The sequence below is a fragment of the Lissotriton helveticus genome, chromosome 2_1, assembly GCF_964261635.1.
Source record: "Lissotriton helveticus chromosome 2_1, aLisHel1.1, whole genome shotgun sequence".
Classification (NCBI taxonomy): Eukaryota; Metazoa; Chordata; class Amphibia; order Caudata; family Salamandridae; genus Lissotriton; species Lissotriton helveticus.
This window is the reverse complement of record NC_136059.1, coordinates 515,438,056-515,460,431: the sequence shown is the minus strand read 5'-3', so window position 1 is coordinate 515,460,431 and position 22,376 is coordinate 515,438,056. Positions and strand designations below refer to the sequence as shown.

At 42.8% G+C, this 22,376-nt stretch overlaps 1 protein-coding gene across 1 annotated transcript in view; it reads left to right on the top strand.

The window, feature by feature from the left end:
• The window catches only part of CENPK (centromere protein K), a 471,484-nt gene that overhangs the window by 374,101 nt on the left and 75,007 nt on the right, over positions 1 to 22,376 (top strand). Inside the window, exon 10 of the mRNA XM_078675154.1 lies at positions 8,884 to 8,937. Within this exon, the coding sequence (XP_078531280.1) occupies positions 8,884 to 8,937 (54 nt within the window). The remainder of the gene's footprint in view (positions 1 to 8,883; positions 8,938 to 22,376) is intronic.

The following is a 22,376-nucleotide window of genomic DNA, read 5'->3' as shown; positions in this document are numbered from 1 at the left end:
TGGTCTCCTGTCAACAGGTAAAATTCTTCTTCGTTGTGCTGATCTTTCTGTTGTTGAGTAACAACGTTTTATGTAATTCAACTTACTGTAACAATTCACAGACTTGAGAAAGTCTTTTTGAGATGAAATGTGTTAGCTTTTTTTAATGTAAGAGGCAATCTATTTTGAATGCTGTCCTGTTGAAACAAACAACACATAAATCTAGCATACAAACTTCACAAGTCTTCCATCACCAACCTTTCCACGGACATTGCCTTAATCACCGAAACGTGGCTGAACCCTTCCTCAAACCGCGACATCACCTTGGCCACTCCCGAAGGCTTCAAGACGATACACTGAAACTGCACCAGCAAACAAGGCGGAGGCATTGCCATCATCTTCAAGGAAAGCAAAACAACAGTCCCTTGCACACGCCAACAGTATATATTATGTATCATTGACAATAATAAAAAACACTCTTGTTCCTCTGTTGAAACAGTCACTTTTGTTTAATCTTGAGATCCTTGGCCAACACGTATTACGTCGCACTTAATTGTTGTGCGCAGCGACTTCTTCAGGGCTCTAATCTCTTTGTATGGATCCTCAGTTCCGGTTGTATTTCCAACCCAGAATGGGTTCTAGTACTCCAGTGATATTTGCACAGAAAAGGGCAATAGTGATTACTGTGTCCAAGATTTAGTGTATTCCAGAATTCTTTTCTTAAGTGTGGATCTTGTGTGTATTAGTCATAAATCCATCATGAAGAATGATGACATGGTATAGTAAAATCACTCTTTGGTGGCTAAGTGAGTCCCTCTTGCCAGCAACCAGGTCTTGGCTGGCGTAAACACAAACCCTCTGTACAGTAGCAGGGGTGCCTCAGATGCACCATCACCAACGACGACCCCACACCTCTCTTGGAAAGCCTCAACTTTCTACTAAAAACCAACGCAAAGACCCCTTTTAAGAGGCACCCTCGCCTTCCAACCCCCAGGACCCCGAGCAACATTGTGGGCGCCATCCCCAACCTTATCACCCATCTAGCTATCGCCTCTCACCACTACGTCCTACTCGGCGCCTTCAACTTCCACATCGTTGACCCAACAACGCCAACTCCATTGCCCTCATGGAGAACCTGAACAACATCAGCCTCACTGAACCACACTCGACCCCATTTTCATCTCCAGCGACAAAATCAAATTCAGCCACACCACAGAACTCGCCTGGACTGGCCACACCATCATACACTTCACCATCACCGATGCATGGCACACCATCACCAGGCGTCAGATCTCCTTCCACAGCAGCTGGAGCAAGGTCGCCGAACGTAGTGGTCACAGGTCCTCACCACCTACCAACCTGAGGCCTCAACAGACCTTGACTTGGATTCTCACAACTTTGCCGCCTGGATCACCAGCAGCGACTGATAGAGTTGCCCTACTGAAACCTACAAAATCCATCATGACCTCCAAACATGCCAGCTGGTACACCCCAGAACTCAGGACCAGCAAGCACCACTACCCTAAAACATGATGGCCCGCCACCAAGAACCCCGCTGACCGTTGGCTCACAAAACAGCCCTAAGCAACTATCACTGGCACATCAAAGAAGCCAAGAAAGCAGCCATCACCACCTGCATCGACTGCACAGCATCCACACAAAGGAACTCTTCAAAATAGTCAGAGATTCTCCAATCCGACAGCCATAGAGAACACCATCCACCCCTCCTAAGAACTCTGCAGTACCCTCACAGACTACTTCCACAGCAAGATCACCAATATGATCACCAATATCTACAATAGTTTCAACTTCCAACCTGCCACCCTCAGCCCCAATGACCTCAGCCAACCAGCAAATATCATGTAAACCATCATCACCTGGTCTCCGTTCACCCCCCTGACCAACTCAGCCATCCACTCAGGGGTGCACAACCACCCATGGCCCCACCACCTCTAGAGCCTCGCTCTAGAACTCACCAGCATACTCAAAACCTACATCTCCACAGCAACCATCCCAGACAGATGGAAACATGCAGACCCCTCCTAATCTAAAAAATTATCGTCCAATCTCCCTGCTCCCCTAACTGGCCAAAGTACTTGAGAAAGCCATCAACCAGCAACTCAATGAATTCCTGGAACAAAACCACCTACTGAATGCCTCACAATCAGGATTCCGTGCCAACCACAGAACTGAGACTGTGCTGATTGCCACCGCACACATCAGAACACTCCTTGACTGTGAAGAAACTGCCTCATCCTTTCCGCTGTGTTCAACACTGTCTACCATAATACCCTCATCAACAAACTCTACAACATAGGCATACAAGAGGATTGCCTCCTTCCAGGATGCACACAGAGCTTCCGACTACCTCCCTTCACCTCCGCACCCAAAGATATCATATGCGGCATACCACAAGGATCCTCCCTCAGCCACGCCCTGTTCAACATCTACATGACCCCCCTCGCAGACCTAATCAGATCCCACGGACTGAACATAATCTGCTATGCAGATGACTTTCAACTGATCCTCTCACTCACAAAGGACCCCTCCAACACCAAAACTAAACTTCTGCTACACCATGACCAATGTAGCCAAACGGATGAGAGAACTGCTCCGGATGGGATCACTGCTGGTGGCCCGCAGAACTTGGACCTACACCCACACTGACCGACCATGCACCCAACCTCTGCATCATCATCAACAACCAACTGACCATGAAACGACAGGTCAACGCATTCGCCTGCTCCTGCTTCTACACTCTTCACATGCTCCGCAGAATCTTCAGAATGCACTTTTCTGATGATTTATTAAAGGACAGGCATCACAACGAATGAGGTGAAATTTAAGAACAACTATATTAAAGTTGCTGCACAGTCACTTATTTCTGTAGCATTATAAATCAACTGAACGCATGTATATGAATAAATGATGCACTATTATAAAGTAAATGTTATATCTTGTACCAATGCAATCAATATTAAATGCAGCAAGCACATGCTTTTAAATTAAAATGTTCTCTCATATACTTACATATATGAATATATCAAATGTATTGGGGATACGAATGCAGAAAAACCTAAAATTACATCACCGGAGTCAGAAATGCTGGAATTTGATCTTGAGACCTCATTGTATAGAAAGACTTTGACAGGTGTTTGTTTATTTGTTTGTTTGTCATACTGTCAGGCCCAGTTACGGGGAACACTAGGTAGGAAGGGGGTACTAGGCTTCAACCCTACTTCTGGTGTCCTGGCACCCATCCTGCTCTGGTTCTGCAAACTAAGTCAAGTAAAATCCTTTCTGCACTTAACTGTCAGGGCAACAAAGGTAAGCAGTCACAGACGTCTGAGGGAGGTAGTTTGACAGGGCTCAGAACTCAATGAACAGCCAATAGACACAATAAACTCAGTTTCCTGCACAAGTACTTGTATTTTTAGAAAAGAAAGTACTTTTTAATCTCACACAGTAGTACTCAATACTACACAATGTAATCTATATATATATAAAAACGAATGTATGTCTGTCTGTCTGTTTGTCCTTTATGCATTACTACATCATTCATCCGATCGCCATGAAACTTTGGGAAGTTGTTGTGTACACTCACGCGAAGGTTTCTGGCTTAAAAATGTTTTAAATATCGGCCCCCCAGGGCCCTCATAATCTTTCTAATACTGATGTACGCACAAGACGTAAAAACAAAAAATCGTGTATCCACAAGCACTCGAATAAATAAATAGAATTAAAACCGCATTCATCCGATCGCCAGGAAACTTTGGGAAGTTGTTGAGTACACTCCCGCGAAGGTTTCTGGCAAAAAAATGTTTTAAATATAGGCCCCCCAGGGCCCTCATAATCTTTCAAATACTGATGTACGCACCAGACGGAAAAACAAAAATGTGTTTATCCACAAGCACTCGAATATATAAATAGAATTAAAACGACACTTTGAAACGTTTTCCATATTAAAATGAATAAGTTTCAATAAAAATGACACAATGTAAATTGAATGTTATCATAACGAGTTTGCTTGAATTTTCTTTCTTCGGAGATCGCAGCAAAGCTGTCTCTGGATGTTTTCACTAGGAACATGCTAGGGCTTCTCCTGTACAGTATCCCATACTGCAGGGCTAGGCAGACTTCCTTTCTCAGCAAGTAGGCTTCTAGGCAGTGGGCAGACCCTTCGCTCCTCCAGCAAAAAGTGCAGACTTCAGGTGATGTCCCATAATCTCTGGGAGACTACTTTCTGGTAGAAACCAGCGCTTATCACACAACAGTCCTTCTAGTGCTCTGCGAAGAACTCCCTTCACTGGTTATGAATAACTTGGAGTAGGTTAGCTTCTACTTTTATACATGTTTTCTAGATACAGGATGTGGATCCACTATCTCAAACCTGAACCCCAGTTTGGAGTGGCTCTTTTTGAAGTGTCCTTCTGAGGCTGCTCTCTATACACAGCCGTTTGTGTAAAATGATGCTTCTTTCAGCAGGTTTCACTGGGACTGTCTTCAATCTAAAACATCCTCAACATGGGCACATTGAAGTGTGCTGTTTCTGCACCATGCTATCATCAGTTTCTCTGTAGTAGTAATCGGGAACAGATAAAAGACAAGTCTGACCCAGAAACCTCCCCGCTTTGAACAACAGAAACTGTAGGCCAGCCCTTCTCCCCTACCATCCTCCACATGACAGTGCTCAGGAAGAACTTATCATCAGCCCCTTGCTAAAAAAAAAGTCTTCAGTTGATGTTAATTAGTAAAAGTAGCCCTGTCTCAATCCTCCTCACTTGAGTGTCTGGACCTCCACCGTCCAGCCACAGAAATGCAGCCAGCACACTTCCACTGTCTGAGGAAGCTGTCCTCCTCCATCTTATGCCATGCTAAGCCACTGACTCATACACACACAAAGACCTACTACTGCACAAATGCCACATGCACACTAAACACACTCAACATGGACACATAGTGTCAGTGCAAGTTTCTTGGTAATCAGATAATATCTTTATTTGAGAGAGACAGCGAGGCACTTTCTCTCTGACTAGGATCAAAAATGTAGTCTAGCCATGCTAACACTCTCATAGCAGGGTAGACTGCTGCCACTACCTCTTTGTGTGTATCATTCAATAATATAGCAGCTACCTGCTTTGTACTTCTTCGTAATTTACGGAAAGCCCTGCTAATGTTACCCGCTCATGCCAGTGCACTGATAATGCAAAGTGTAATAATAAGCAGGCTTGATTACTGCAATGCTCTGCTGCTATGAGTACCAAACTATTTAGTAAATAGACTGTACAGAGTTCAAACAGCAGCTGCAAAAATTAGCATTAAATAGGCCAAGAATATCATCATCCTCCAGTGCTTAGAAGGAACTGCACTGGCTTCCAGTAAAACAAAGGATAGCCTTTAAATAACTCTACCTAGTCTTCAAAGCACTCCAGGGGAAACGCCCTATACCACTGCAAAGAAATTTTAAAAGATAAGTCTCAAGATGAAATCCTCACCCAGCAACTGCAAGACTTCTATACATTCCAGAATTCCTGAAAACAAGACAGGGTAGTAGAGGTTTCACTGTCAAAGCGGCATAGCTTTGGAATAAATTACCTGCCGCTTTGAGGACCACCAAGGACTTATTGCATTTCAGGAAAGCCGTAAAAATCTGTCTTTTTCCTTGTAACCAGTAATCACTGCTCTGCCTATTTCGATAGCCGCTTTTCCACTTCTCAGTAGAGGATTAGCGCCAGGATACCTGTTAGATGACAGTATGCTCTACAAATACTATAAATAAATAAAGTAAACCCAGGACAGGGACAGTAGTCTCCAATCCATTAAGAGAGCAAGCTTGGAGCACCCCTCTTGGTCACAGGACAGGCCCTAGGCCTTGCATTGTCTATAGGGTGAGGACCCTGCGAACACACTGTTTTAGAATGAAGTCATGGCCAAAAGAACAAGCATTTGCAATGCAGTAGGTCTTGCATTAGTGAATGTTGCAGCTATTGGCATTGTAAATTACACTGTTTTTTTAAAATTATGTTTGCAGTGGAGTCATGATTTGACCTATGTTTGCAATTACACCACTGCACAAGACAATCGGAAGAGCACATATAGGTGACTTACCTGAATATTGTATGCATGCTGAAATTGAGAGCAATATTTGTTAAAAAAAGGAGTAATAATCACTCCCGGAGTATGGATCCATGCTAGGTACACATTCGGAGTAGGGAACGCCTAGAGCGCTTGTTTAAACCTCAGACGTCATGTAAATACCAAAATCATTGATATGGAAAAAGTACCTGAAGTTAAAAGTCCCGTTTGGATTGGCCATCAATGGTGGCCATATTTGTAAAATATATAAGCTCACAATTTATGTTTAAAAATGCAAATGTGAACATAAAGGCGGTCTGCAGATTCCTACAAATTATGGATTTGTTGCCCAAATTCAAAGTAGTGCTACATTATGTATAACCTACATTTAAAAATAAGAAAATAAAAATTGTATGTAGCGGGTAGTAGTGCAAAATAAAAGAGGCTCAACCTCAAAATGATAATATAAAATGTGCTTGTTGTTCTCTAAAACAATGTTTTAATGGTGCTCCTGAAACACTTTCTGATGCAATCCAAAGGTTAGACACCAGCTCCAAATATTGTGGCAGCGTCTCACTACTTACAGGATTCCCGTGCAGCAGCGAAATGATGTGTCTAGGACATGTGCGGTCTACAGATTGGCTACAGCAGGCTCAACCTTGCATTACAGCTTGTGATTGGCTGCAAGTATACCCGTATAGGGATGTGGTGTAACAAAGAGCTGTTGACTTTGGGCATGGGGATCAGGATAAGAGTCTCGGCGTCAGCTCTATAAAAAAAAAAGCAGTTGATAACAATAAAATGTAAATGCATCTAGGATCGGGTGAACAAATGTTGTGGAGCATTAAAAAACAAAGAAATGCAAATGCCGATCAAAAGCCAAAGTAGGAGAGGGAAGAGCACGAAACAGGCACCCTCAAACACTCAGACAAAAGTAAACAAAGAAATGCAAATGCCACTCGAAATCCAAAGCATGAGGGGGGGGAGTGCACCAAACAGGCGCCCTGTGACTGCGTCTGATTAGCAGCGCCCGAGTCTGATTAGGAAACAGAGAAATGCAAATGCTGTGTGTGTTAGCTCAAAAAGGGAAAAGCCAACAAAAAAAAGAGTGCCCACAAGGCATGGTTAATAACATGAAAGAGTTACAGCACATGTAAGAGGGGCAGTCCTCAAAGGAGGTAACAAATGAAAAAAAGGAGTGACTAGTGACCATATCAACCAATGAAAAGCCACAATTTACAAAGGACAGTAAATGTAAATCCAGTATTTGTAAAGCGCACAGCTACCCATAAGCATCCCGGCGCTGGGGGCAGTCGGGAAGATTAAGCAAGCTATTGCCCAGAGTCACATGGTGCTGGGCAGACCCCTGCTGCCAGTCCCGGGGATCAAACCGTGATCCCCAGCGTCAGTCGCCCTGGCCGCTGCGCCACACCTCTTCCACTGCCACACCTCTTCCAGTAAAAGAAGCCAATTAGAAAGATGGGTGTTGCTTAATGCCCAATTCCTGAATACTTAGGTACATATGCCTACAAGGGATTCATTTAACTACAAATTCATATTCATTTCTGCATTCAATGTTAACAAGCTTATAATTCAATTTCTTCAAATATAATTTCAGTTATTTCCATATGTGCTAATCTTCAAAATAAGTTTTAAAACAGGTGTATATGTATTCAACAAGTACATTTATATTGGTAAAACAATTTACAAAGGCTACAAAAACAAGTAAAAAAATTGTTCAATTAAAAAGCACAATGTAACTAGAAGTTTACTATGGTTTTGATGTTACAGACACTTCTTAGTTACAATAGTGAACACCTTTTCACAACAATCATAGGGAAATGTGACTGACTACACAGATAGCATGTCCTTCAATTCAATAGCACAGGAAATTGGTGTGAAGGTCGATGTTTCGGTCTAATGTTGGGTGCATCCGCTAGACCATCCTCAGGACATTAAGTGTAACGATGAATGACCTTTCAGAAGTGATGTGGATACATACATGTGTCTGTAACATCAAAATCATTGTAAACTTCTAGTTACATTGTGCTTTTTATTGAACAATTTTTATACTTGTTTTTGTACCCTTTGCAAATTGTTTTGTCAATATAACTTTACTTGTTGAATACATATACCCATGTTTTAAAACTTCTTTTGAAAATTTACACATATGGAATTAACTGAAATTATATTTGATGAAATTGAATTATAAGCTACTGGACAGAGCTTGTTAACATTGAGTGCAGAAATGAATATGAATTTGTAGTTGAAGGAATCCCTTGTAGGCATACGTATCTGATAATACTTGCATTACCCAAGCGTCCAGGGGTTTATTGGGGTTTCCACTTGTTTGAATACCATATCCTGAATGCAGCATGTTTTGAAGAGACAGGGCAAGTGATGCCTAGGTGAGACCTAGAAAGGATATCAGATACTCACGCAGTCAGGTACTCAAGGCAGGGAAGCACGCATGAAAACCATGCAGAGAAGATTCTGTACACAACAGATATACATCTACATAGCTTGAACTAGACACTTGGGCAGCATAATGCTTTCACATTACAACAGTATATAGTACAGGGGCTGCTCAACAAAATTTCATTTCATTATCAAACAAGGTAAGGGACTGTATTTGCATCCCTGAAGTGTGTGTGACAAAATGTAAACACACTAGATTTCAAAACTTTAAGCACACTATATTGCTAGACAGCCTCTAAGTATGTCCCTACCAACAATTGTGCCAACTTTGCCAATGTAGGTTCTGATATGTGCAGAAGTTGCCTGAATAAATAATTCTAATTATATTTCAAATTCCGATTTCTTTTCAAGATCCTGCCTGCAAGATCAGCTACACAGCTGAAGACTTTGCATGACATTTTAGAGGTAAGAATTAGTCATTTGCAACTTTGCTTATGTCTTCAGGATTTTTCCATGTTTCTGAAAATGCAGGATGAAAATCAAGCATTAGAAAATAGTAAGTTTACTATCTGGGGATATCGCAGTATTTAGAAGAAGACAGCAGCCTGGCTCTAGGCATGGGCACTGTGGGGTGCTGTCCAGGGCCCCTCTCCTGCTCACAACCACGGACCCCATACCACAACATGGCCTTTATAATGACTCCATGTTATTAGGCCCTGGGAGGAGTGGTGACGCAGAGCTGTGAGGCCCAAGGAAGGAAGCCACCTTCAATATACCTCGCACCCATGGGCTGAAAGGGCTTCAGAAATCTAACTGCTTCATCTGATTGATAACAGTGATTAGATGCTTATTTGAAGTGCCCTTAGGTGTGAAGTGAGACCTGCCCCTGCTTGAATGAAAAGCAGGGTGTCATGTAAGGCTGACAACAAAATAAAGACTCATGTTCCATCACCAGTATGTTTAAGTAACCTAGGGTGGAGGAAAGGGAGCCAGGAGGATGGAGGTAAAGGGAGGGAAGATGAGCAGTGTATAAAATGGGCAGAATCATTTAGAGTCTGGGATAGAGATGAGGTGAAAGATAAAACAAGCTAACAAATTAACAGTAATAGTCCATAGATGTCATCAAGATTCAAAAAAGCATATTTCTTTAACATGCAGGAGCATTTTACCATAGTACATAAGAGTATATACCCGCAGTGAGATGTATTTAGTAAATGTGAGAGTTTTAAAAAAATAAACTCAGAAACATTCCTCCATCTGCCCTGAAGATAATGGTTTTAGTAAACTGTAAGTGTGCGACAAGGGAGGACCGAATTATGCGGCAGTGTTTACCAAATTATGGCACAAGAAAAGGCATATTATGTGCCATTGTGCGGCACGTTTTGTTATAGTACTAACTCATGTTCTTGTCATTTGTACATTTTAATACTATCTGGGGAAAGGTTTCACCTCATTAGTACCAGTTTGACACCCAAATACAGCAGTAGCGACCGCAGGATGACTTGTCAACCTTTGCAAAAGGCTTTCCACTGCATAGGAACATGTGTTGCTGCTTTTTGTTTAGTAACTTTTGATTCGTTTACGCTAGAAACAAATTCGTTTTTTGCTACAATCTGCAGATTATCCAGCAGATGATGTATTATGTGGCAAATTCAGCAAATCCATAAATATGTGGAAAATGCAGCAACCACAAAATCACATAATTTCAATGGCTCTAAGAGGCACGTCAGGGTTCATGTGCACCCTATATGTGGGCTAGATTCTTATTAAACATGGAATCAAATTCTGATGGATACATCTGCCTGTGGATTCCTCACCTTTTAAATGACCCCTTCCGTAGCATTCCACAGAAACATTTTTCATAGCTCTCCCACGTCGACGAGGATGTCACAATGGCACGGCTTCACTCGCGACTCCGTATGATGTCATCGGAGCAATAAGAAGACCTCGTCGGCGTGCTGATGTTCATTCCCATTTTTCTGCAACATCGACGTGTAATGGTTTTTCTAGGACTCTCCATTTCTTTGTGGTCTACATTGTTGCAGTTGTCTGTAATCTGTTTTTGTACAAAGGCTATGTCATGGAGATGTGCTTTGCCTTTACATTGTGTTAAGTTAGCATGAGCTTATTAGAAGTTTAAACGCCATTTTTCCTCTCTGCTGCTTTTGCACACGGCACCCGATATTATAAATGTTTAGAGTCTAGCAGAATATTTTGCTTCACACGAGAATAATATGTTTTCCTATAAGTATCAGCCTTGCTTGGTAAGCTATGTCTGAACAGTGAGTGCCGAGGCCTTCAAGGTTATTTCAACACAGTGGTTATTGTTCGGTCTGATCAGCGCACGTTCTAGACATAACACATGTGCAGCCGTGGCCACCTCTGATTTTAATAATGCACTGCGCAGAGCATGCACACACACTTTGGAGAACATTCGCATGCAGAGAGCTGGTGTAGAAAATGATGTCATACCTTTCTACTAGGACCAGAGGTATGGGGCCGCCCTTGTAATCCCAAAGAGACCTTCTGTAGATATAATATAATATACTAGCAAGGGAGGGTAAGAGTTAGGTGCAATTTAGCCTTCTTCCCTATAGCATTTTAACATGCTTTCTCCCTTTGTATTTTATGGAATAGTAACTATGCTGACAACCTTGTTGCTTATAATATGTCTGCTTGTATTAGCTAAGATACTGCGCCTGAGAACACGGCATTAGAAATAAATATTTTAAACTTGCACGTATCTACATTTACTCCTCGTTTTGGACTGGTATGATAGTATAACGAAAGAGTGTACATGTGTTCCACATTACCTGAGGTGTTCTAAGTGCATGTTCTGGGTTGTCTAATCATTGGGGGGTATGGAAGAACCAATGAGACACTGATTGATAGTCTGGTAGGGGATTTTGGATACTAAGGTGAGTTTTGGTACACCCTAATTTACTGAGGTTCCAAGTCTATATGCACAGTTCTGTGTATGAGCAGATATAATATAATATACTAGCAAGGGAGGGTAAGAGTTAGGTGCAATTTAGCCTTCTTCCCTATAGCATTTTAACATGCTTTCTCCCTTTGTATTTTATGGAATAGTAACTATGCTGACAACCTTGTTGCTTATAATATGTCTGCTTGTATTAGCTAAGATACTGCGCCTGAGAACACGGCATTAGAAATAAATATTTTAAACTTGCACGTGTCTACATTTACTCCTCGTTTTCGACTGGTATGATAGTATAACGAAAGAGTGTACATGTGTTCCACGTTACCTGAGGTGTTCTAAGTTCATGTTCTGGGTTGTCTAATCATTGGGGGTATGGAAGAACCAATGAGACACTGATTGATAGTCTGGTAGGGGATTTTGGATACTAAGGTGAGTTTTGGTACACCCTAATTTACTGAGGTTCCAAGTCTATATGCACAGTTCTGTGTATGAGCAGAATCCCTGTGACAGCTACTCAGAAGAAGCCTGGTTTTAAACCCCATAGGGAATGTGGGGACCATATGTTCGTCAAGGATCCCCACGAAGAGTGCCTTTGGTGCCTGTCATCAGACCTCGATGTTTAGGGATGCTCATTGTATCATCGGATGAATGGCCCAGGCGAGGAAGAAGAAGAGAGGTCAGACAAGGACATAGTCGGGGTTGAAGTCACCAACTCCGCAGACCTTGAGGCTGCCCAAAAAGCATAAGAAAAAGCGGCATCATGGGTCCAAGCGTCACTCTTCGAAGGGCAAGTCGTCGAAGTCAGTGTCCCCGATCCAACTGTGTTATGGGAAGGATTGCATCTCACCTTCTCCTTCACCGCAGGTGATTCTGGTGCATTCTCTGGCACCGGGGAACTCTCCGGCACCCAGGGAAGCCTCTCTGATTCCGGATGCGGTGTCTCCGGTGCCGCAGCCAGAACCCGCCTTACGACCTCGGCCTGTTTCAGATCAGGCGGTTCCGGATCTGTACCCGCCTGGCTCCAGGTGCAGATCCATCGCATTTTCGGAATGCAGTGTATGGAATGTTTGTCAGGGTGATTAACCCATCTGGCGCGCCTGCTGGCCCCATGAGAACGCTTTTCTATAATTTGGACGTTCCCCAGCATTATGCCCAGGAACCATTCATGCCCATGACTCCATCTTGGCCTCTCCTGATACCAAGGTACTCAACACCAATCCCATCCCAGGAGGTACGGATGGAATTTTCTCCAGCACTGTTCCTGAAGGGCCTCCATCGATTCCGGCTCCGAAGTCACCGGCACCGTGTCTGGCGCAATTGACACCGATTCCAAAGATATGATGAAGGAGGGAGGCTCAGAGGCTTTTGGAAGAGGAGGAATTCTAGGAGCAGCAGTAGCAAGCTGAGGGAGGAGAGATACTGGATCCTATGGATGACTTTGAAGGATTTCAAGAAGCCAGTGGGTTGGACACATCACCAGACAGGGAAGCTCTCTTCTCCTAAAGCTCTTCCTTCTCAGGGGGTGGCCTCATACCTATCAGTCATAAGGAAGGCGGCTGACCTTCTGGATTTGCAGTTGCCAACTGCGGAGGTCAAGTCTAACATTTTAACTGAGGTACTGCACTCCCCTTCCTCAGCGGTGGAACCTTTGCTTCCATTCAACGTAGCCTTGACAGAAACAATTTTGGAGGCTTGGCAGAAGCCAATGTCTGCCTCCACTGAGTCCAGAACGGTGGCCAGGCGTTATAAGGTCCGCCTGGAGATCCAGCATTTTTATCGTCTCACCCTTTGCCTGAAAGCTTCGCGGTTCAAGCGTTGTGTTCCTCTAAGCAAACTGCAAGTTCCTTTCCCTCCACTCCAGGAGATAGAGATTCCACGAAGCTAGAACAGTCTACTAAAAAGGTGTTTTTCATCTGCCAGCATGGCTTTGAAGTCAACTAATGCCACGTGCCTATTGGGGCGTTGCATCCATGCATTGATGGACTCAGCTAAGGAGGTCATACCTAAGCTGCCAGAAGATGTCTGGGATCACTTCGCTGAAGTAGTCGGACACTCAGACTGCAGCTTGTCAGGTGATCCAGTCCAGGCTCGATACGGCTGACTCCGTTGACAGGGTTATGGGCTCTTAGTTGGCAACTAGAAGCCATGCCTGGTTGAGAGGTTCAGGATTCTCTGCGGATGCCCAGGCCACGCTGTTGGATCTTCCCTTTGATGGCTCTAGACTCTTTGGGACTCCGCTCTACAATGATTTAAGGATAGCAGAGCTACTGCTAGATCCTTAGGCTTGCAATCTTAGCCTGTGGGTTTTGGTTACCAGAGATTTTGGGGCTTTGGGAAGGCAGCTCCATTTCGGGGCCGACAGCAGCAGCAACAACAGAACCCACTGTAAGATCATACAGAGGGAAGAAAAGAGGTAGTCTGCGAGGGTCTGCTCACCAATAGGTCTCCTCCTCCTCCTCCTCCCCTACCCCACCACTGGCTCCCCGATGAAGCAGCAATAGACCCCCCCATCTTGGAGCATGTTGGTCCCGTAGGAGGTCGGATGTCCCATTTTCTACAAAATTGGAAATCTGTTAATCAGATTTTTGGGTTTTGAATCTTGTAGAACATGGGTCCACCCTTTCTTTCCTCAAGTTTCCCCCTCCTTTCCTCCTGTGTCAGGGTTGGTGTTCGGAGGACCATCTGTTGCTTCTGCAGCAGGAGGTTCTGCCTTTGCTTCAGAAAGGTTTGATAGAGGTTTCGGAGCAGGAAAGGAGTCAAGGATGCTACTCCCGGTATTTCCTGATTCCCAAGAAGGACAGCCTTATGGAGCCGATCCTAGACCGTATTGTCTTGAACTTTTTCCTCAAACAGGAGAAGTTCAAGATGTTGACACTAGCTCAGGTTCTTCTGGCGCTGCAGCAGGAAGACTGGATGATGTTGATCGATTTACAGGATGTGTATTTTCACATTCCCATCCGGAAGTCGGATTGGAAGTATCTCCGTTTTACGGTGGGGTTTTAACAATATCAGTTTACGGTCCTTCTGTTCAGTCTCACATACGGGGGATATATTAAATCAAAAAGGTCTTCAGCATTTTTCTAAAGGCTAGGTGATTGGTACACAGTCTGAGAGTGAGGGGCAATTTGTTCCATAAGGTGGGGCCCAGAAAAGAAAGGGCTCTTCCACCCAGTCTTGACCTTCTCACAGAGGGGATCTGGAGAAGAAGTTGATTGCTGGAGCGGAGAGTTCGTGCTGAGTTGTAGGGAACAAATTTCTCCGCCACGTACACAGGGCAAGAACCATAAATACTTTTATGGATTATTCAGCAGGTTTTAAATTTTACCCGTTCACGAATCGGTAACCAGTGTAACTTATCCAGAAGAGGACGAGAGTGAGTTCGAGGAGGGGCATTAAGGACCAACCTTGCCGCGGTGTTTTGAACCACCTGGAACCTGCTTAAGGTACTATCAGTGGCTGATGTCAGTAACCCATTGCAGTAGTCCAGGCGACTAAGCACTAGGGCTTGGACAAGGGTCTTTCTAGATGGGGGAAACACTCGTCTCAGGAGTCCAATTACATGAAGGCAGGAACCCGCTACTTGATTAACGTGATCCTTCATTGATAAGCCCTGATCTAGTCGAACACCCAGATTCTTTACGATCTGTTTGGGAATGGGGACGGGGCCCAAGTCAATCCGGTGACCACAGCAATGGCGCTTCTCCAAATAGCATGACCTCAGTCTTACCCACATTACATTGTAGGAAATTTGCGGCCATCCACTGGGATACAGCCCTCATCCCCTCAGAAAATGAGTGTTTAACTGCAGCTGTCAGGGTTTTAAAGGGAAAGAGCAACTGGGTATCATCTGCGTACGACACAGGAATAAAACCATATGATCTCATCAGATCCGCTAGGGGGGCCACATACACATTAAAGAGTGTGGGGCTTAGGCATGAGCCCTGTGGTACCCCCTTAGTGAGCTCTGTTTGTGCCGAACGGAAGGAACCCAGATTGACACTCTGTGAGCGGCCAGATAAAAAGCTCTTCAGCCAGGACAGGGCCAAGCCCCTAACTCCTATCTCCTGCAATCGACTGAGCAAGATTTCGTGTGATACCGTGTCGAAAGCCGCGGATAGGTCCAACAGCACTAGAACCATAGAACTCCCATTATCCTGTGACATTCTGATGGTATCTGTCACAGAAAGGAGTGCCGATTCCGTGCTGTAATTGGGCCTAAATCCGGACTGGGAACGATCTAAACCTCCAGTCAGCTCGATGAAACTCGACAGGTGGGTGTTAATGTGCTTTTCTGTTATCTTACTCAGGTAGGGAAGGAGAGATATAGGGCGGAGGTTGGATAGATCCGTCCAAGGGAGAGCGGAGTTCTTCCGGATTGGGTTTACAATAGCCTTTTTCCATTCTCGAGGCACCTGGCCCTCAGTGATAGAGCGATTCACCAGAGTCTGGATCATAGGGCAAAGGCAGTTGCCCAAAGAGGAAGCAATTCTAGCCGGGACAAGATCAGACGGGGACCCTGTCTTAACGTTACCAATAAGAGTCTCAATATCACTTTGACTGGCAACTGGGAAGACAGTGAGTATATCCATACTACTGACTTGAAGATGAAAGGGGGCTATGGGAGGGGATTCCATAGGATTAATTGTCTTAGTGATTTTCTCATATATCAGCTCTATCTTATCTTTAAAAAAGAGAGAAATATCATCACATAATGACTGTGAGGAAACGTCCAGACTTTCACAGGTCGAAGGTTTAGTAAAGGTCTGTAAGATCTGATAAAGGGCCTTCGAAGAGTTACCCGCCTCCACTAATTGCGAGGCAATGTGATTTTTCCTGGTTGATCTGATGTTTTTATGGTATGTGGCCATGGCAGTGTAATAGCCCTTTTTATCTTGTTCCCGGTGAGTTTTCCTCCAGGATTTTTCTAATTTCCTGCAGGCCTGCTTATCTGATCGCAGTTGGTCATTATACCATACTTCTTGACGAGCAGTGGGGCGCTGCTGACATAATTTCATAGGGGCCAGAGAGTTAACTGCAGATGTAATAACTGAATTAAATTTAGCTAGGGCTGATTCGATGTTATCACAGGCAGTAGTAGAGGGCTCAACTATTACTTTCTGGAAGTTCTCTTGTGTCACTTTATGCCATTGTCTACGCCAGAATGAAGAACGGAGAGACCTTTTAGAGGGCTTATCCAGCCCTAGTAAAGAAAAATCAATAACAAAATGGTCTGACCAGTTCACCTGAGTAGATGGGCGGCATACGATCTTAGAGGTGTTAGAAAAGATCATATCCAATGTGTGACCTGCTGAGTGGTTAGGGCCCTTGTTGTGTTGTATAAGCCCTAATAAAAGTAGATCAGCAAGAAAAGAGGCTGTCTCTGAGTTTTCTAAGAGCTCCCAATGCACATTAAAATCCCCTAGGAGAAGAAAATCACTCCCGGCTTTAAAGTGCGGAGCCAGTACCTCCACTAGGGAGAGTGCAAACTTGGCACTCGGTCCTGGTGGACGGTAGACCAGAGCTCCCCTCCAATGGTTCTTAGATCCAATATTGATCCGAAAGATCATAATTTCCATCAGGGGATTACTTCTTTGTTCAATTATTGAGACATTAGTCCCCTCTCTATAAATGATGGCAATGCCACCAGCAACTTTGATGGGGCGATCCAACCTTAACATTTTATATCCCACCGGGTTACCCATAGTGATGGCAGGTACTGTGTGGGGTTTCAGCCATGTTTCTGTCAGGAAGCCTATTTCAGGCTGAGCTGTGGCAATAAGATCCCAGATTTCCGTATGGTGTTTGGGTAGGGAGCGGACATTACATAGCAAGCTCTTCCAACCCCTCACCTGATGAGTAACCCCCTGTGATGCCCTACCGAAGTAAACAGGTGGGAAGCCTGGAAACGGCAGTGTCTGCATGAGAAGGGACCTTGGACGGATCTTGGACGGCTGACTGGTTGTTTCTGCTACCGGTGGCTGTGTGCAGTTACCCCTGCTGGTGTGATGTTCTCATTTGGGGCAACCTGTGTTTTTTGTATAGCGGCAAGCCTAGCCGCGAGGATGTCCCACCGCTGTTCTGCGGGTCCTTGGCGTTCGACATCGAGTGCTGCGAGGAGAGCAGGGGGCCTAACTACCGGATTCTCATTGGCAGGACTACCAGCAGCCCTCTGAGTGCCCGTGCCCACTGGGGTTGTTATTTTAGTGAACTCTTCATTTGGAAAAACGGTGCCCAACCGGGTTTTTGATGGAACAGGACTGGTCTAAGCAGTGATGGGCAATACTACAAAGACCATGATGCCTTGCTTTGCTGACGCCCATGGGGGCGGGACTAATATTCAAATAAAAGGTGTGTTCCACTCTAAAACCGTTTTCCTTGTATGATTGAAGATAGCCAGTGATCAAGAGCGTTACTCGCTCGAAACGCGTTTGGCAGTCACATACGGATCTTGGACGGCTGACTGGTTGTTTCTGCTACCGGTGGCTATGTGCAGTTACCCCTGCTGGTGTGATGTTCTCATTTGGGGCAACCTGTGTTTTTTGTATAGCGGCAAGCCTAGCCGCGAGGATGTCCCACCGCTGTGCTGCGGGTCCTTGGCGTTCGACATCGAGTGCTGCGAGGAGAGCAGGGGGCCTAACTACCGGATTCTCATTGGCAGGACTACCAGCAGCCCTCTGAGTGCCCGTGCCCACTGGGGTTGTTATTTTAGTGAACTCTTCATTTGGAAAAACGGTGCCCAACCGGGTTTTTGATGGAACTGGACTGGTCTAAGCAGTGATGGGCAATACCACAAAGACCATGATGCCTTGCTTTGCTGACGCCCATGGGGGCGGGACTAATATTCAAATAAAAGGTGTGTTCCACTCTAAAACCGTTTTCCTTGTATGATTGAAAATAGCCAGTGATCAAGAGCGTTACTCGCTCGAAACGCGTTTGGCAGTCACATACGGATCTTGGACGGCTGACTGGTTGTTTCTGCTACTGGTGGCTGTGTGCAGTTACCCCTGCTGGTGTGATGTTCTCATTTGGGGCAACCTGTGTTTTATATATATATTCACTGAAAAAACCATAGGTTTCAGGAGTTATATAGTTAGGAATTAGTTTTTAAAAAACATTTGAAATTCACTCAAAAAACTATACGTTTTAGTGGTGTTATAGTTAGCTGGACATTTTACTCATACAAAACCAATGAAATTGCTCCTATATAGTTAGTTGTACTAACTATATTTCGCGCACCCGCAATCCACTGCTGATGATGTCACATATTAGATCATTCATGACATGGTCAGTGACATCACTGATGACATCTCAAATGACATCACTGATGACATCACTGATGACATCTTCCAGTGAATGTGGTTTGCTTCGTTATTTAAATATGCATTATATATATAGCAATTTACATTGAAGAATGAGTGGATATATATAAATAAATATTCGGATGGAGGATTTAGTAGCAGTGTAATTGACTGTTTACTTGACCAATTTATAATGTCTCACTAAATATAGTGGATAGTGACTAAACTGTGTGAATATCTGTACCACTTTGTCAGTTGTTGTGTAAACTGATTCTACAGTTGGTTACTAGCTATGTGAAAGTCTATATTAGTTATTGATTAGTTAACTGAGTATTTGTATGGGAGTGTGAAAGTGTTTGTTCTTCGGTGGGGGGGGTGACTGTCCAAAGATGTGTGAATAGTTGATTCAGTAGATATATGAAGTTAAAACTACATGTTCTAACAGTTTGGGTGAGGGAATCTCTTTATGGGTGTGGTGATGAGCAAATATATTTCTCAAAGGTACAGGTCCAACAAACTAGAAAATAAAAGGCAGTGTATGTGTCAGTTGTTGTATATAAATAAGTATACATAAGACACAATGATTGTGTGAGTGACTGTATGGATAACTGTATACTTTTAATAATGATTTTATAATTCACTAAGTATGACTTACTATCTAAATGAATAGAAGAAGTGGTGTTTGTATAAGTGTTTTGCTAAGTAAATATGTAAGTATGATCCATTGTTTGCATAAGTGAGTAGGATGACTTCATATGTGAATAGGATGCGTGCTGTTGTTTAATGTCGATATAGATGTATAAGTATTTTTGATAGTGTTCTATTGTTCATTGACAGCATGTATGAGTGAATCCATAGGTAAGTGATTAGATGTGTGTATACATCTATGAATCACTGAGTGGATTTTTAGATACTTGTATTGCTGTGACAATGGATTTAAATATGATACTCTGTATTTTACAAAACAGTGATGACAAATTGTAATAGTGTATGAAAAGGTGTATGTGATTGTCACATGGATGATGTCATCAGTGATGTCATCAGTGATGTCATTTGAGATGTCATCAGTGATGTCACTGACCATGTCATGAATGATCTAATATGTGACATCATCCGCAGTGGATTGCGGGTGCGCGAAATATAGTTAGTACAACTAACTATATAGGAGCAATTTCATTGGTTTTGTATGAGTAAAATGTCCATCTAACTATAACACCACTAAAACTTATAGTTTTTTGAGTGAATTTCAAAGGTTTTTTAAAAACGAATTCCTAACTATATAACTCCTGAAACCTATGGTTTTTTCAGTGAATTTCAAAGGTTTTTTTAAAAGCTAATTCCTAACTATATAAGGCCTGAAACCTATGGTTTTTTCTGTGAATTTCAGGTTTTTTAAATGCTGATTCCTAACTATATAAGGCCTGAAACCTATGGTTTTTTCAGTGAATTTCAAAGGTTTTTTAAATGCTAATTCCTAACTATATAAGGCCTGAAACCTATGGTTTTTTCAGTGAATTTGAAAGGTTTTTTAAATGCTAATTCCTAACTATATATGGCCTGAAACCTATGGTTTTTTCAGTGTTTTTTTAAGAAAAATTATTGGTTAACTGGCTTATTAAGTGTATCTTAGTGAATACATATATTAGCGAGTAATGTTTAAATATTTAAATATATGCATGAGTGATGTAATATGTGACGTCATCAGCTGTGCATTGCAGACGTGCAAGTTATAGTGAGTCCAACTTACTATAACGTGGGAATTTCAATGGTTTTATGCGAGTAAAATTTCCAGCTACCTATAACTGGTGTGAAACCTATGGTTTTTTCAGTGAATTTCAAAGGTTTTTTAAATGCTAATTCCTAACTATAACTGGTGTGTAACCTATGGTTTTTTCAGTGAATATATATATATATATATATAAAATTTCTATGGCAAAACGAAACCCCTCATTTTGTTCCTTTTCAAATTAAATGTATTAAGTCTTACCACTTTATTCCAATCAAGATGACTTCAGGTGTGAAATACTTTTGTCATAAGTAAGACTGTTAGCGTTCTAGTTGTTCTTTAGAACACTCTGGGACATTCTGTCATTGGGCTATAGTTGGGCTACATCTGGCTGATATTTGGGCTACATTTGGGCTCTTTTGTCTCTGGTGGCCATCTTGGGAGACTGCATATCAGAATTTTTTTTATGAAATATAAGAGGATTTGAGAAGTCACTCAAAATGTGCCCTAATTTTTCTTTCTTCAGCACTAATCATAATTTCTATGGCAAAATGAACCCCCTCATTTTGTTCCTTTGCAAATTAAATGTTTTAAGTGTTAAAACTTTATTCCAATCAAGATGACTTCAGGTGTGCCATACTTTTGTCATACGTAAGACTGTTAGCGCTCTAGTTGTTCTTTAGAACACTCTGGGACATTCTGTCATTGGGCCATAGTCTGGCTGATATTTGAGCTACATTTGTTTTTTTTTGTCTCTGGTGGCCATCTTTGGGCTACATTGGGCTACATTTGGGCTCTAACATATATGTAGCCCAATATATATTTTTTCATAGTTAATTTTCGTAAAAACCACTGGAGCACATATCTTGAGACATAGCAAAGGCACATCGGGCTACCAGTCCCTACACTTTTGCCAAGTTTGGTGGAAAACCATTCAGCTGTTCGGGCTAAAAGTGAGTCCAACCGCCCTATGGAAATTAACATGGGGAAAACACGTTTTGGGACCCCCCTTTTATCTCGGCCCCCGCTTCACGAATCCCGCCAAACTTTCAGGGAAGGAGCGGAGCGCCGCGAGGCAAAGTTAAGGAAAATTTCAGTAAGATTCCTCAACCGGCGCCAAAGTTATTCCCAATAGAATGTTGCGATTTCCCTATGGAAAACAATCCTAACTATATATACCTACTGGCTATCGCCAGTAGGTTATATATATATATATATATATATATATATATATATATATATATATATATATATATATATATATATATATATATATATATATATATATATATATATATATATATATATAGATATAGATAGATAGATAGATAGATAGATAGATAGATAGATAGATAGATAGATAGATAGATAGATAGATAGATAGATAGATAGATAGATAGATCTATCTATCTATCTATATATAGATATATAGATATATAGATATAGGTATACCATATCTAAGTAAGGGGTGCTTACACCACCTTACCCAGGCTGCAAGTGTAGACCTGTTGTGCCATTTTGGAAGGCTTACCAGGGGTGGCATAATACATACTTCAGCCCCTGGTAGGCCTCTACCTATGCCCTTGGTACCTATTGTACCATATACTATGGGCTCACAAGATAACACAGTAACCAATCTGGTATGTACCTAAAGTACATGGTATCAATTTAGAGAGAGAACAGCTAGGCTGTGGTTCTGATTAGCAGGGTCACAGACAGACTAAAGTCGAAAAACCAGTGAAACACAGCAAAAAGTGGGGGTAACCATAGAAAGCAGACCCTACTCTCCTACACTCTATTGTTCCTATTAGCCTTTCTATTAAATCTCGCTTCAGTGGGACCCTTTCCTGGCAATACACGGACTGTAGATCTAGAAATCATAGGTCCCTCCCTGATCTCCCTTTGCAATATATTGCTTAACCAGCAAGTAATCATTGAC